This window comes from Cnephaeus nilssonii (genome assembly GCF_951640355.1).
Source record: "Cnephaeus nilssonii genome assembly, chromosome: 3".
Lineage (NCBI taxonomy): Eukaryota > Metazoa > Chordata > Mammalia > Chiroptera > Vespertilionidae > Cnephaeus > Cnephaeus nilssonii.
In genome coordinates, this window is record NC_137074.1 from 66,274,568 (window position 1) to 66,291,524 (window position 16,957).

At 43.2% G+C, this 16,957-nt stretch overlaps 1 protein-coding gene and 1 pseudogene across 2 annotated transcripts; both read left to right on the forward strand.

Annotated features, from left to right (window-relative positions):
- The first annotated feature begins 1,148 nt into the window (after positions 1-1,148).
- Positions 1,149-1,504, forward strand: LOC307094789 (cytochrome c oxidase subunit 7B, mitochondrial-like; annotated as a pseudogene). Its single transcript has 2 exons — positions 1,149-1,315; positions 1,431-1,504. The product of its transcript is annotated as a cytochrome c oxidase subunit 7B, mitochondrial-like (transcript).
- Positions 1,505-4,367: 2,863 nt separating this feature from the next.
- Positions 4,368-12,522, forward strand: GCSAM (germinal center associated signaling and motility; the record flags this gene model as incomplete). The annotated part of the gene is made up of 6 exons (XM_079766967.1): positions 4,368-4,396; positions 6,334-6,402; positions 8,620-8,664; positions 9,688-9,734; positions 11,390-11,418; positions 12,277-12,522. The coding sequence occupies 6 exons, from the start codon at positions 4,368-4,370 to the stop codon at positions 12,520-12,522; spliced, it is 465 nt and encodes a 154-aa protein (XP_079623093.1).
- Between the last annotated feature and the right edge of the window lie 4,435 nt (positions 12,523-16,957).

Sequence of the window (16,957 nt, forward strand, 5' to 3'; positions counted from 1 at the left end):
TTCCTGACCCTACAAGAACTCTTAAATAAACCAGTCCCTTTCCTACCATAAAATGTCCCAACAGCTTCATCCTTATGCATGAGTAGCTCTCCCAGCTTCCTTCGCTCACCACAAAAATCTGAAAAGGAGTAGGCTAGAGCTAGATTCATGCTGTTCAGTTCCTTGAGCCTGAAGGGGCTCAAATAATCACGTAACCAAAAGGCCTCTAACCTGCCTCAGCAGCTGAAGCCAGCAGGGAGTTTGAAAACCACTCAAGATCTGGGAAACCATGACACACTCCAAACAGGCAAATAATGTTTCAGCCTTTCCAGACACATTGGAGTGATACAGATCAGAGTTCAAAGCCAAGCCTATCTTTCTAGCAGGACAATAAATACCCAAAGCATTTAACATAGCATATGGATTATAGAAAGCTCTCAGCAAATGGTTATTCTGATTGTATGTATTATCCTTCAACCTTGAAGATATAGCAAAACAATTTGCACTGGCCATTGATCCTCTACGGTAATGGGTAGGAAAGTAAATTTAAAAGGATAGGAAATTTAAAAATTTTAAATTTAAGTAAATTTAAAAATTCCAGCTCAACCTTCCTCTAATTTCACCATCATCTGCTTGCAAACATCCAGGCTTTTATTTCCAATTCAATTTATATAGTTTCTCCTAAGTGTTAGGCACTGGGGTATGCTTACACACTGAGGAGAATAAAGAGAGAATGTAATATTCAAAGATTTGTTACTTTGGCTTCTTTGTGTGGGGCGTATGTGTTGCTATACTTTTATTTGGGCAGAGGAGGTAGATTATCTAGTCCAGAGTCGGTTTCGCAGTGATAAATACGTATAATATAAAAGTCCTGCTCTTTCCTGCCACCTTACACAATCATAGGAAATTTTTGTGATTAGTAGCTAAGACTTCCATAGCTCAGCTTCTCCACCTAGTGGCCTGAGTATAACTGAAGTTTGAAAATTAGAGAGCAATCCCAGCCTATCCTTACATTATAAAGCAGATTAATTTCCAATAACTTACCCCTATGACTTGACTCTCTGGACCCAAGAAAAACCTTTGCTCAGAGGTTTCTCCCCAAGGGCATTTGATTCCAAGTTCCAACAACCAGCAGCTGCAGTTGCCTCAGTGTTGTCTTCAGCTTCTAGATGTTTCCGTTGGCCAAAAAACGCGCTAAGGCTTCTCCCAGTTCGAAGCATTCAGCCAACAATGGCAAGGCAGGTCCACCAGAAAAGGACACCTGATTTCCATGACAAGTATGGCAATGCTTTGGCTAGTGGAGACACTTTCTGTGTTGCTACATGGTCATATAGAGACTGGAAAGGAGGGGGAGAGACACAGAGAGAAGCAATGATGTGAGAGAGAGACATTGATTGGTTGCTTCCTGCATTCGCCCCAACCAGGGCCTGGGATCAAGCTACACTCAACAGCAACACAAGTTGGAATAGAATGGGACCTGTCCCCTGTTTGCAGAGTCACCCCAAAAGAATGGAGAGATCAGTAATCATCCCAGTTGGTGTGATAATGAATTGTTTCAAAACCAACTCATAATTGATAGCAAGTGCTCTGTGTACCCATTTAAAATATGGCATGATGGAAGAAATACAGTACATTTGAAACCTTCACAAAAACCTTTGCTCAATCTTGGAACTAATTGAACCACCTATGGGACAGTGTATATGCTGTTTGCTCAAGCTGCCACAGCCAGGGGTTGGGACAGACTAATACATACTGGTGAGGAGTCAACAACAGTCCTACTCACTGGCTAAGCTCCCATGTCCATTTTGTCTTCCTCCACAATGCTGAGAAAGTCTGGTTCCCTGCTGCTGACCTCCAGGTAGTGCAGAAGGAAACTGAGGAAATCCTCCACAGAGACAGGCTCAAGTCTAGACAGCAGCTACGGGGGCAAGAGTGATGCGTGATGAGTCTGGTATGGCACAACTAGTACCCCAGTTTCTCCAACACTCTTTTTGCTAAGCTCCCTCCCCACACTGCTCCTGACTGTTGTGGGTATGACCTCTATATTACTCCAGAACCAGCAATAAAGTATTTTGCATTTCCTTTTATTTTATTTCAAGGAGCTCTATGAGGGCAGGCTGGTATCTGCTCTGCTCACCATTGAACCCACAATGCCCAGAATACAGTACGCGCTCAAAATTGATTTGTTGAAGGAAGGGAGGAATGAGCGAGTGACCAAACTGGAACCAACTATCAAATATAAAGATAATAAAAAATATATAATGATTCTTGTCTCCAAGTTTATTTCTTTTTTTAACCTCATTTGTCTATTGAGATATATACAGTAAAAATGCAACCATTTTGGTATATAGCTCTCTGAATTATGAGAAATGCATGCAGTCATGTAGCTACTACCACAAAATACAGGAGAACAACAAAACAAATTTCTTCTTGCCTCTTGAAAGTCAACCCCTCCCCCACCCCTTCTCCTAGCCACCCCTGATATGTTTTCTGTCCCTCCAGTCTTGCCTTGTCCTGACTTGAATATCACAAAAAGTAGACTTTGTCTGGCTTCCTTCACTTAGCATAATTGAGATTCAGCCATGTTGCTACATACATCAGTAGTCCAATCCTTTTTATTGCTGGGCAGTATTCCTTGGTGTGGATGCAACACTAAAGCCATCACTTTTTGTGAAGCAATTAAAGTAACGCAGCTATAAACATTGCATGCAAGTTCCATGAAGGTCTTCGTATTTCATTTCACTTGGATAGACATCTAGGAGTGGGATTGCTAAATTGTATGGTAAGGCTATGTTTAACTTCTTAAGAAACTGCCACATTGTTTTGCCATGGGCAAGGCATGAGACTTCCAGATGCCCCACATCCCTTGCTAACACTTGGTATTAACACCTTTTGTTTTTGTTTTCAATGTTAGCCATTCTAATGGTATGTAATGGTACTGCATTGTGGTTTTGATTTACATCTCCTAATGACCATAGTGTTAAGCATCTTTTCATGTATTTATTTGCCAGCTGTGTCTACACTGGAAGATCTGTTGCACAGGAGACACCCTTATGGGGCAGGACTTGCTTCAGTGGGGCTTTGGTGCTCACTGAGTCTGCCCCTTGAGTGTGTCTCTTATGGATGTGAAGAATTGTAATCTGGTATGGTCTCACTCTGACCACTGGGTACACTGGCTCTTGGATCTCCAAGGAGGTGCAAGGTCAGCCACTGTCTGGGGCCGCCCAACAGGAGCTACAGAGATATATACAGATTCCTCCTCTTTGTATGGGGTTTGGAAGTGCCCAGACGAGGCCCAGCTGTGAAACAAGGCTGGCCGGGCTTTGGGCCTTCTTTTGGAAGCTCTGGGGCTCTCTGACCCAGCTGCAGTTTGACAGGTTTTAAGCAAAAGCACAGGCCATTCATATGCAAAAGCTGATGCGCTCAGCTTGGGTGGGGTTGTAAATTGGGTGGGGTGGGGTCTCTGGGAATCACCAGGGCGGAGCAAACAGCTATGGCTGCCAGTCAGCCCTGAACAGGAGAAGTCCCCGGTTCTCCACGTCCTGCACCCTGGTGCAGGAACAATGGTTGCTGCGAGCCCCTCTAAGAGAAAGTTGCCTTCGTGTTCCTGTCCCAATGCCAGACAGTCCAGTTTGTCCCCGTATGTGCCTGGGTCCCCCACAGTCTCACCCAGAACTGGAGTCCAGAGCAGCTGGAGCTTGTATCTCCCTCCTGATTAAAAGAGCAGCACATTCAGGTGCCAGCACTTTCCGTGCCTCCATACCTCTTACCAGTCTCACTGTGTTTTCTTCCCCTCTCTAGTTGTGGAACTTCCACTCAGCCAGCTTTCCCACGGTTCTGGGTGGTAGTTGTTCTGCCTTTTAGTAGTAATTTTGATGTGGTTGTGAGAGGCAGCAAATATAGGTGTTTACCTATGCTGCCATCTTGGTTCTCCTACTGTCTTACTATTATTTTCTACTGGTCTGTAGCTTCACTTTAATTTGCTTTAAACTTTTATTGTCTTAAAACCAAATCCACCCCCTCTCCCCCCCGCTTCTCATTTTTCAAAGGCTGCAAAATGGTTTAATAAATTTAGGTGTCTGATGGGGAAACTGCATGGCTGGTCTGTAATTGCAGATGGGGCTTCCCCAGGGGCTCAAAGCTCTCATTGACCAACACTTCTGTTAAGAACAATGGGCTGGTTCTTTCAGGCTCTGACATTTTAGGAAGTTGTGCACGTGTGCACCTCTGACTTTCTCCTCGGGCTCCTCCCCTTTGCAGAGAGACAGTCTTCTCCTTTTAGCTCGCTCTGCACCGGTGGCCAGAGCCACGCAGCCCCATCTCTGTCAGGAGCTGCCCTGTCAGAGAGCAAGGCAGGCTGAGGGGAAGGCACCGGGAGGACTGAGAGGATGGGCAACTCTCTGCTGAGGGAAAACAGGTGAGTGCAGACTCCCTACGAAAGACCAGAGGAGATGGGTCAGGGCAATGTAGTCAGAAATAGAAAAAGAGGTCTGCTCTTGGAGGAGGGGGAAGGGAATTGAATAAGAACTGAGAAGCATGAAGTGCCTGCTATGTATCAGACACCAACTTCAATTCCTTATAGGTTTGGCCTTCTCCTGAAAATCATAGTGAGCAGCTGGTGAAAACAGCCTAAAGGAGAGGACTTTATCACGGGAGGTCTATGCAGTAGAACAACTTTCTGAGGCCCAAGAAGGGATGTTCTCCTGAGCTCTAATGCACCATAAGAAGCTTAAGACACTACCACCTTTTTCTTTTTTTAATATATTTTTATTGACATCAGAGAGGGAGAGAGAGGTAGAAACATCAATGATGAGAGAGAATCATCAATCAGCTGCCTCCTGCATGCCTCACACTGAAGATTGAGCCCACAACCTGGGCATGTTCTCTGACTGGAGTTTGAACCATAACTTTCTGGTTCATAGGTCCACAATCAACTACTGAGCCACCCCGGTCTGGCAACACTGCCACCATTTTAATCACTATTTAAATTCAAAATAAATAGCAAGCTTCTTGCCATTATGAGGTCATGTCTGCCACACTTCCTGCAACAGGTAAACAGGGGTCATTGAAATTGGTAGAGAACTTAACTTTTCTGGACCTCAGTTTTCTCATTTCAAATGGCAATAGTAATATACTGTAATATCCACCTTGGAGGTTCTAATGTGTGTGATGCTGGCATAGTGCCTGATACATAGTAGGGTTCAATAATAGAATATACTTTTCTTGACTATCATCTTCATTAAAATCAAAACAGGAATTAGCCAAAAGCAAACCCATCCTTTCCCACTTACTGGTTGGGGGTCTTTAGACAAGTTGCCAAACTTTTGGCCTCAGTTTCCTCTTTAGTAAAAAAAGTAATCATTATATATATAGTGGATTTGTTCTGGGATTAAATAGAAAGTGTATATGTTATATACATTATATACCTTTATTAGTAGTATACATAGTATATATAGTATATGTAGTAAGTATGTATAGTATAATAACTAGTATATATAATGTGTATGTGTGTGTGTATATATATATATATATATATATATATATATATATATATATATATAGCATATAGTAAGTAGCTAACATATAGTAAGTAGTATCTAATTGTTAGTTTCTTTTTATTTATACCCCCAGCAAATGAAAAGATAGTTTTACAGAAACCCAATTCAAACAATAAAACAATTTATTGGTGGTTTTGTTGTTGTTGTTGTTGTTGTTTTTGTTAACTCTCACCCGAGGGTATTTTTCCATTGATTTCTAGAGAGAGTAGAAGGGACAGGGACCCCAACTTGGGCCAGGGATTGAGCCTGCAACCGAGATGCATACCCTTGACCAGAATCAAATCCATGACCCTTCAGTCTGCAGGCCAGAACTCTATCCACTGAGCCAAATTGGCTAGTGTGGGTTTTTTGTTTGTTTGTTTGTTTAATTTACCCCTTTCCCCCTTTATATCCCATTCTCTCTGTCTTGGTGCTTTCTGTGAAAGAAGGCAATTTACACAAAACAAAACCAGTGTCCTCCCCCATTCCTGTGTATAATCCCTAAAACTGCACCAAGCAGATAAGCCTTTCTAAAGTCTCAGGGTCATCATGAGAATTCCAGACATCTGGGAACAAATTATTTGGGCTTGGTTGTGCATAGAAAACATTGACAGGCTCTTGTTATGGCAATGGAGAGAACGTCAGATCAAAGATTGTGGTGTAGGCTTTAGGAAGGCATAAGTGAAGGCAAAAAGGGGAAGCTGAGGTGATCTGGGGTTACAACACAAATAGCAGAAATAAGGAAAGTTGGAAAAATTATGAAGAGAGGTGGGAAGCTTGGAAATACTTAACTCGGTCCTGGTATGTTGAGTTTTAGGTGGCAACAGAACACTCAAGAGATACCCTGGGACCTGAGAAATCAAAACCTCAAGCAGAGAACATCCAGGTCAGAGCAAACCCAGCAGAACCTCTCGCAGCCTTTGCCCATGAAGAGGGAAGTCAGTCAGATCCTGGGCATCACTTACCCCACCATAGAGGACCCTGCTTAGACCCAACCGCAGTTGTAATGATAGTAAATGAGGAGACAAGACAAAAGACAAAATCATTTTGAACCTTTGGACAAGAGATGTGCCATTTTGCTAGAATCTTAGTGTAACTTGTAACAACTAGAAGACCCCTATTTTCTATTGTCTCTTTGCTTGTCTACCTCAAGTACCTTTGCATTCAAGTTGCATCCCAGACATTTCATTTTTAAGCTTTAAGGTTCTATTTCTGAAATGACCATATCCCCCTCATCACTACAATTGTTGGAAAATTTGTAGAGCAAAAAATGTGTGATTACCTGGATGCTGTTAAACCAAGACATCCTCATCAGTCCTCTCTAACCAGGTCCTCTGAATGCCAGGAATCACTAATATATGGAAATAGTTCCCAGAGTCCAAGAATCCCAAAGGGTGCCGAAGCCAGTTGTTCTGTGGCCTGTAGAGTCATCTGCACTTTCCCCATGATTTCAAGACAAGGTTTTAAAGAATATCAATTAAAAAGCAACCACTAAGCCAAATCTTGGGTTAGGCGTTAGGGTCCCAGAGATTCCCCCCAATAGTATGCATTTCTCCATTGTAAGCTAAGGACATATGTTAATGCATGCAGTCCAAGTGATGAAACAGGACAGAGGGCCATGAACATTATAACAAGGGAGATATTGGGTAGACTGGGGAGCCAGGCAAGCTTTGTGCAAGAGACTGGAACCTGGAACTGCTGGCCCATGGTCTTGTGTCATAGACATTCACCTGGCCTCCTTCACAGGAGTTATCTGAACCCATCCCAAAACAAAACATCTTCATTAAAATGTAAGAATATATTGCAGAAACATTGAGTGGGGGAAATAGTTTTAGCTTATATTTAACTTCACTTGATCTCCATGAGGTAAGCAGTGTTAGTATCCTCATGTTATAGATTAAGAAACTGTGGTTTAAGAAGTCCAGAGATATTGAGCCAGTCACTCAAAATCAATAGTCTCTTTTCATCCCACTCCCATATCTCTCCTGTGAATCTGATTTCTTAGCTTTGGTGTGATTTGATGGTTTTCTTCTGGTGTGTCTCTAGCCACAGAAACAGGAGATATAAACAAATGTCTTAAAGTACTCTGAATGTAGCCTGAAGAGAAGGAAACACGATGGCCATGACTCTCAGCCCCAAAGGCTCTGATGGTACATTCACCCTAGAACACTCAGCCACCCTAGTGCCCACAGCCAAGGTCACGTGCAGCAGCCTCACCTCCACTGCCCTTTCTGGGAAACTTCCTGGGAAAGCTCACTGGGGAAGATATTGTTGGGTGGTGTTTTCCAGAAGTCTTTACATAGTGTTACTGGAACACGCAGTGTTTATGTGGGATTTGACTGCACCTCATCTTCAGAAAGATGCCCAGAGGGTCCTTTAGACTTCAGCCTAGATGTCTGCCTGCAGGGAGATCTGGCCTTTCTACCGTAAAGAATATAACAAAGCAGATTTGATGATCCACTGAGCCAGTTAGCGTTGCTCTGTTCTTAGTTCCTCAATTATTTATCAAATATTTATTGAAAATATATTTTCTGTGTGCCAGGTAGTGTGACATATGTTGGTGATATATATTATGATGTTAAGCATAGTCCCCACATTGATGAAGCTCACAGTCTACTGTGGAATATACGTAGACAAGCGAGCAGGCAATTATAATATAGTGGGTCCAGAGGAAATTCAGAGTGCAGTGGAATCCTGTGTAAGTATTAACTAACCTATACCTGGAAGCAATTTCTAAAATGTCCACACACTTACGCCTTTTCTGGAGATAACTCTGTGTGTCCATCATCACCAGGGGCCAGGTAACTCACTGGAAGTGAGAATGAGAGCCATTTTCCTTTCCTGAGAACACAGAAGAAGGCTTCTTTCTTAATTAGGAGTTGATAGTGTCATCTTCATCTTTCCAAAGGGCAGTTAATGTCCTGAAAGGACAAAGGCATCCTAGCATGATAGATGTGTCCAAGTCACCAAGAATGAATGCTCTTTTGGAGAGAAAGAAAAAAAAAAAAAAAGATCTTCACAGAAATGTCACAGGGAAGATAGTGACCCTAACAAAGCTGTAGAAACCAACCTTGTGATCTGTGTCATCTCTCCGGTATTTTAGGTGCTGGGACCGCCACATGGCTGAAGGGTGTTTCTGCCTCCCATGGTGAGTGGAGTATTGTTTTCAGGAGTTATTTCCCTACGTGTGGTTTGAGTGTGGTATTTGCTGTAAGTTACCTGTGAACTCCCTGCTGTCTGTGGCCACAGCGGAAGCCTGTCACTAGCCCTGATGATCATCTGACTTAGTCAGGAAAGCGATGTTTCACGTTTGCTTAAAAAAAAAACAGGAACAAGAGTCTCCTGGGTGTTACATGCTCCTCCAATGGGAAAGCCTCAGAAGCAAGGATGAAACTGGCTACCAGTGCAGAGAAAGACCACGTACCCACACGGCAAATCCCAGAGTCTCCATGTGCAGCACACATTTCTGTCCTTCGCACAGAAAACTTATAACCAGGGTGATCACATAAGTCATTATCCAAACTGGGAAACCTTTGAGAGTGACAGCGATGCTAAAAATAGTTAAGGGTCACTAAGTGGTTGGTAACAACATTTAACTAAACTGTCATAGCAAACCAGGACATATGGTCATTCTCCTTAGAGCAGATGCTGTCCTTGACTCCTGAGACGATAGGGCTTCTATTATATTTACATTGTGTGTTTTCCAGGGGGTCATCTATACAGTGTGGTTACCTCTGTGCTCATATTGGACATCTCTGTATTGTTCATTTGTTTGTTTAGAGATCATGGATTGGGATTAAGGCTGGGATTTGAAGTAACAATGGCTCCTTAACTCACATCATATGAAAGAAATTAATATTTTGTCAAAAAATCTCCAAAAATGCTACTCTAACATCACCATAATTCTTCACCTCTAAATCAATTTTATATCAGCCTTAGAAAAGGGAGAAGAAGAGAGAGAAAAACAAAACAAAAAACTAGATTCTACTTGGTCTCCTTCCTTTTTCCTTTTTTTCTCTCCTCTTATTTCTCTATGCTGAAGCAAGTAATAAAAAAGGCCTATAATTTTAACAAATGAAAAAGTTAAAAATAAACTTTTATAGAAGGTATCATTTCCTTTGAGAGTTTCTGAATTTTGAAACAAGCAATTTATTTTCCTTCTCTTTTGCAGGAAAAAGATACACATTTTTAAAGCCAGGCAAGATTTCCCAAAGGAAGGTAAGTTATCGTTTTCACATCATTTTCACTTTTAATAGACTTACACGTTCAAACTGCCCCTTCTCTGTGTTCTCAGAGCTCCGTGGGCATATTTCTGTACAAAACTTACACATTTTTGCTGCAATTTGTCCTCCTGTATGGCTCTGTTTCTCCACTAGACTGTGAGCTCATTGAAGCAGGGATTGGCTTATTGATCTCCATATGCTCCAGCTAGTCCCTAGGTTTGGAGGCTGAAGGGGTTAACTGGGAACAGTAAATGCAAAAGGTGGAGGTCTGAGGCACTCAGGATGAGCAGCAAGAAGGCCAGCTTGGGCACAGAGGAGGGGCAGGGCCTGGTGGTCACATTTAGGAATGGGGCTTCTGTCTTGAGAACTGCAGGGCTTTGAACAAGGGGCATTTAAGACATCACCCAGGTTGCTGTGCAGAGCACAAATTGTGGTCAGGAATGGCAAAAGCAGGTGCTGGAAAACCACCTAGGAGTTGATGCAATGGTCTCTGGCGACAGAACAGGGCCGAAGTTAAGGAGAGAAAAGGATTCGAGAAGGAGAGAGTGGTGAATGGTATCACAAGTAAGAAAGAAAATAAGGAAGTATAGGCCTGAGGACAGGCCACTGCATTTCTAAAGAAGAAACACCAAGTTTGCCTTCGCCTTCCTGGGCTTAAAGAGGAGAGCCTAGCTCATTCATTCTGAATCTTAGAAACTAACCCTGTAAGGTGTGTGAGTGAATTATACAGCCCTCCCACCCCTGGCCCCTTTACCCAGGGGAATTGTGGTTCCTAGGAAACCCTAATCTGCATCAGAGAAAAACATGGTAGAAACAAGGCCAGTTCTGCTGAAACTCACACACCCTTTTCCTGTAGGATAATCAGGGGAGCCCAGCAGGGCGATGGGACTTCATGGAGCTGTGAGCCTCCTGAGTGTCAGTAGGGAGGAAGAATAAATCCAAACACGTACGATCAGGTGGCTAACATGGCCACACCCGCTTTCTGGGTAGGGTGGTATCATGAGGCTTTCATGTGAAAGCTCAAATTTGCTTATTGTGCTGGTGTGTTTGCAAGGGGTAGCAAGTGTGTCTGTTTGCCTCTTGGCTGAATGGCCAGGGCCAAATGCTTTTGAAAAATTGGCCTGCTTCTGTTTTTATCCGCAACAGGTTCAGGAGTGGGAATGTTCAGCTTAAGAGTTTTCTCCTCTGCAAAGCTTTCCTTGAGCACCAGCCTCCACGCTATCACCCTCCCCCATCACCTACAGCCCTCCCCTGCATTGTGGGTCTCTCGTAGGCCCTTGCCTGTGCTAGCCTGTGAGCCCCTTAAGTACAGGGACAGTGTCTGCTTATTTGTCTCCTCAATGCCTGGTGCAGAGTAGGCATGCAATGAATTTTGTGTGCAAAAGAAGAGATGAGAGGGCAGGTGGGAGGGAAGTGTGATTTCTTAACTGAAAACCCACCAAATAAGCCTCCCTCCACTCATCTCTCAGCCTGAGCACAGCTCTGGATGTGTCTTGTTTCAATGGCCTTGCCATTCCCCAGGGATGAGGATGAGCTGTAGCCCTGATAAGGGCTATCCCAGCTGTAGCTTGGCTCTCTGGTTGCTTACATCCAGTCCCCCCTCAAACCTCCCCATGACCTGAAATTCATTGGATGTATTTTCTTTCTCAGGTGGAAGAACATCCTCTGCTATCCAGCAGGTAATATGAGCACCTCTAAGCCTTTTCTGAGTTGATGGTAAAAAAAATGTAGACACTCCAAGTGGCAGGAGAAGTTGGCCTGCAAGACCCCTTCTGACCTAGACATGAGAGAAAGCCATTAGGTGCTCGTGCTTCTAAGCCCCGGGATGCACGCAGGCCTGAGGGCAGAAGCAGCAGCACCTCTGTTGTATTGAAAGAAACAAATATTTACTGAGCACTTAGCTCATGCCAGGCAGTGTGCTGAGCACTTTGCGCGCATCATCTCACATAACAGCCACAACAACCCTTTAGATTGGTCCGCCCCCCTCCCCATTTTACAGATGACAAAACTGAGAGATTAAGTGAAATTCCCCAAAGCCAGACAGCTTTTGAGATGGCAGGGGCCTGATTCAGAACCAAGCCTCACTCCCAAATCCTTGCTCCTTTTCTGTGCACTTTGCTTTTAATCTCCTGACATTTCATTGAATGAGACCTTCTCTTCCGTCGTTTCCCTTTATATTATCTGGACTGGGTGGTTAAATATCATAACCCAGTCATATTTAGGTGTCATGACAGTGTTCTCTTTTGTAAGAAGGGGCTGCTCTCAGGGTCCTGAGACTGGGAATTACATGGAATGGCCAGGAGTCCCGCTGGAACAGGGGCAGAGAGCATGGGCCCGGGAAGGCTGAATACTCCAGGCATTTGAGTGTTCTGGCTGCCTGGGCTAGGTGTGTAGGGAGGGGCAGCCATTCAGGAAAAAAGGCCAGGGGATGTGGTTTGTGGAAGCCAGACTTTGCCCAGGGTCAAGCCTATGTTGAGACTGAAGCGTAAAGAGAATGACAAGAGGCCAAGTCTTGATGATGGCTCTCGTTTGACCAGCAGGACAACACTGACCAGAACTCTGCAGAGGAGCTGTGCTACACCCTCATCGATCACAGGGTCCTTGGCAGGAGGCCATCAGGGAACTCTACCGAGCAGTACTATGAGAACGTTCCCTGCCAGGCCTGGAGGCCCAGAGAGTCGCTGAGAGGAACCGAGACTGAATATTCACTTCTCCATGTGCCTTCCACCGCTAAGCATCCACCTGCCCCGGAATGTGAATATGAGCTTCTCGGTGTCCAGTAGAATCTCCTCTCACACCCTGCAAAAGCCACGTCCACATACACACCCCTCTGAGGCTGAGTTTTCCCATTCCTAACGAAGCAGTGGACCAACATGTGTTCCACACCAACACATAAAACCTGGGGGGTGGGGAGCTCTGCTTACCTGTCCCACCCTCACCGCCACCTGCACACAACAGCCCTTTCTACAGGGGTGTCTGCAGAACATGGTTTGTAAACCACAGAGCTTCTTAGATCCTGCTAATATTCAACATCCAAAACCGACCAATGATCCTGAAACCACTCTCTGAGAAGGGAAGGGCCATATTTGGCTCCAAGTGGCTTTGGAAATGGACTGCTGTGCTCAGAGGCAGGCGGGGCTCCCTGGTCACAACGGCTTTTGCTCCTCTGTCCAGGTTCTTCTTATAAAATGTCCACACGGTTGTCCTTTGAAGTCACAAGGAACCCACTCATTCCACACGTGTTTGTGGGCCCACCTCCTCACTCCTAGCCTTCCAGGTGGGCGCCTGTATGTTCTGCTCACTCCATGCCTCTAAATGGGTCCTTTGCATAGTGTCCTTTCACTTTCTGGCTCTGGTGGCTTAGCTGGAAACATGGGTTGAATCAGTACATCTCAGGCCAAAATTTTATATAATTTTTATATCATTTGAGTCCATATATTTTTTAAATTTGCATTTAAATCTTAGTAAAAAAAAAATCATAGCATCAAAGAATGATAGAATAGAACGATCTTTGGAGATCCTACTCCCACTATCTTTTTTGGCTCATTAGTCCAAAGTAATGTTGCAAGTTAGTGGCAGAACCTTATCTGGAATCTGATTTCCTGGCTTCCAATTTAGTGTTCTTCCCATGTACTTGCAATGTACTCTACTCTATGGTATGTATGTGTATTAAGTAATATGTCCTATATAAAATATGAGTAAAATGTCCATGTGGGGAAAATAACACATACACACATCCCTTCTCTACCGAGTACTTCTTCATATGCTCTGATTATTTATTTTCCCTCATCTTTTCTTCAGTGTTCCTAGAATTACGTGTGCCCCTAAAAGAGAGGTCATCAACCTATGGCCCATGGGCCACATCTGGCCAACTGCCTGTTTTTGTAAATAAAATGTTATTGGAATAATACAGCCATAGTCATTTGTTTACCTGGTATGTAATGTCTGAGGTACCACAGGAGGTTAGTTTGTAGACCCTTGCCCTAAACAATCAGAATTGAGATGAACTAAACAGAAATGTGTTTGAGTATTAATGTAACTCATAAGAGCAGGTACCAATAAAATGGTATGGAAATATTAAACCACAAATTAGATGAGTGAGCCCAATAACAATTAACAAATTAGACTATTTCTATATTCGCACCTGTGTTTTCAACTTCCTGTTTTAACCCATGCATTGTCTTAATTTTAGGTATTTTAAAATAGTAAGAGATTTGTGAAGCCAATCACATCCTAGTATCTTATCCTCCATTAACGTCTTGTTTTTAGCAGAATTCTTTCACATGGAACCATAACTTTGACACTCGGCTAAGATTGACTCAAGTTCAAAAGGAGGCATGGGTGGTGGCAAGCAATACTGTACAAGACATTAACATGGTGTAGGGGACAGTGTGAAAGCAAGAGTCAAATAATCAATTATTTAAATCCTGGTTCTATCTCTTCCTCTCTCCATGACCTTGAGCGTGGAACTTGGAGGCTTAACTTTTCACCCAGAAACAGGAAGATTACATCTAATGTATGTAAACCATTTAACACAGATCCTGAATACATGGAGCAAAGGGAAACAAAAAACTTCACGGTATACAGAGAAACCACTGGTTGATGTACCTGGTAATCCAGGGTACCCATCAGTCTTCCAGCAAGGCAGAAACCCAGAATTCTGCGTTTTATGCTGGAAATTTTCACTTGGATATTGAACTGTTGTGGAAGCTGATGGGTTCAAATTTTCTCAATATAACATGATAAGTTATATTTGTTTGAGTCTTACCATGTGACAGTATTACCTGTCTGAAACAGTATATGCCTTTTATCAGGGACATATTAGTATAAATGCTTAACCAAAGAAAGTTGTTCTTATAATGAAATTTGAGGAATTATGAAAGGAAATTATTTTTTAGTAGAAGAGTCCTTTGGGAGTGCTTTGAAATACCTACAATGTCTGTATATATTGCTGATCCTTTTTACAGATTTCAGGATTTCTGATGAAAGCTGTATATCCTCATCACTGAACATGCACACACACACACACACACACACACACAATATTTGTATACAACTTTAAGGGGTTGAGGATGCAACCCCTTAGTTAAATATTCCTGTTCTTGATTTTTTTTAAAAAATGAGGCTGAGGATTTAAATTTTACCCTCAAGTCACAAATACATCAGAAAACTCCCCTCCCCCATGCTGGTCTCAAGTGTACAGAGCCGAAGTTCACGGAGGCACATTTTATGCAGCTATTGTGGGCTCTGTGGTTTCTGTTTTACGTTCATACTAGCACCTATAAATAATCCCTGAGTCAGTGAACAAATTCTTTAGAACGTAAGAGAGGTATAAGAAAAGGGCAAAAATAGGTGAGGAAAATCGACCGTTGGCAACAAATAAATTCAAATGTGGACATTAGTAGGACAACCTTGGGTAACGAGGGCTACAGCTATTCTCAGGGGTGGAAGGGCATAGGCAGAATGAAAAAGGTGAGCCCCAGGACTCCACAGAAGTCTTCAGAGAATAGGAGATTCTGTTTAAATTTCTGTGACTCTGTTCTCTTCCAAGTCAGCATCTTGCATTCAAAAAGTAACTTGAAAGCCACTGGATCTGAGCATGCCTCAGCTCTTAGTCGCTCCCCCTTTCCTACAAAGAGGTCTTTTGCAAGGCACTTGGGAAAGGATTGAGCATCACCATAATTCCAGAGTCTTCTACAACCTGATAATCACACTTCTCAACTCATCCCTGTCCTCTCTCTACTCATGCTCCTTGTAAATTTCCCGATATCAACCAAGCCTGAACTGAGCATGACCCTGGGGCACTGATCAGGGCGGGAGGCCATTGATGGTGTGTGGTTGCCTAGTGGGCTGAGCTGTGCTCCCCCAAACTGGGGAGCTCTGGGTTGTCCTCCCACCTGTCCAGGCCTTAGTTTCTTAACTATAAAAAGAGGGGACTTCCTTCTAACACTAAGAGGATATTTTTCTAATCATAAAGAAAAATATTAAAGGATGTGTCTGCATGCAGCTGCCAGAAATGCAGTAATAGTGTGAATTAACTTATTTTACAGTAATGGGACAGAAATGGGAGCAGAGGAGGGAAGATTTAGAGATAGCTCCCATTTTTCTCAGCACTAATCAGATCTTGAATGGGGCAAGGAGAGACTGTGCTCCTGACTCTAATAAGACACAAATATAAGTAAAGAAAGGCAAACCTTTTTATTCAAATCCCACCGCTGCTTCAAAGTCAGTTTATGTCCTACTTCCCAGGCAAAGATTTTTCCTATTACTAGTATACTATACTGAATACTCTTTCCTCTGACCACCCACAGCTCTATATTTTATCTTTATTTAATTTTAACACCTGACTTTTCACCCCTGTTGTTTCTTGTTTCATCTATTCAGAGCCTGAATCCCTGTAAGACTAGAAGTTTCTTTCCTTATTTTTGTCTTCTTCTTCACTGGTGTCTTCTATAAAACTCATTATTAAAAAATCTACAGAGCTAAGTTAAATTGTGAGGCAAAAAAGAATTGAACACATGGATAGAGTTTTTGTTGGAATAGTGGGGTTGCAGGTTCCTCTGATCTGGCTGTATCCTTTCTGTCCATATTTAAAGGACTTCCAGAAAAGACCAGCCTCAAAGTATTCAATTATTTTACAGATATTTGTTAAAACCTTATTATGCACCAGGAGTTATGTTTATCATTAAAATGTGTGATGACCGATAGATCCACCTCTGATAACAGAGTAGTGTATACATAAGTGCCATTTTCCCCAAACCCTCCAAATGCTTTCATCACAAAGTTCAGGTCTTTCCACACCACCTGGGCTAAAGAGTGTACTCTATGGAAAATTCTATGACTCGCAAGTAGTCAAAACCCAGGACAAGGTATTTGCATCTTGGTGCTTTCCAAAGGAGAAGGGAAGATGAAAACCAACCCTGTCTTGATCCCAGATATGAACCAACCTATCCTTCCAGTCCCAGGCCCTTCGGACACCTGGGCCTGCCAGAGAGGGCTCTGGGAGGAAGTGGAAGGGATCAAAGCACCCGCCTGGCACTCACTGAAACAGAGAGGAGGACTCAGCCCACCCCAGTTCAATCTTACTCCCTCAGAAGGGGAAGCTGCCCTCAGGGAAATGAAAAGATCACTTCCAACACCATTTACTGCAAGAAAACACCAACCCAAATCATGGCCCTAGAGACTTGACATCAATGAAGCAAAGGTAAATGGGACAGC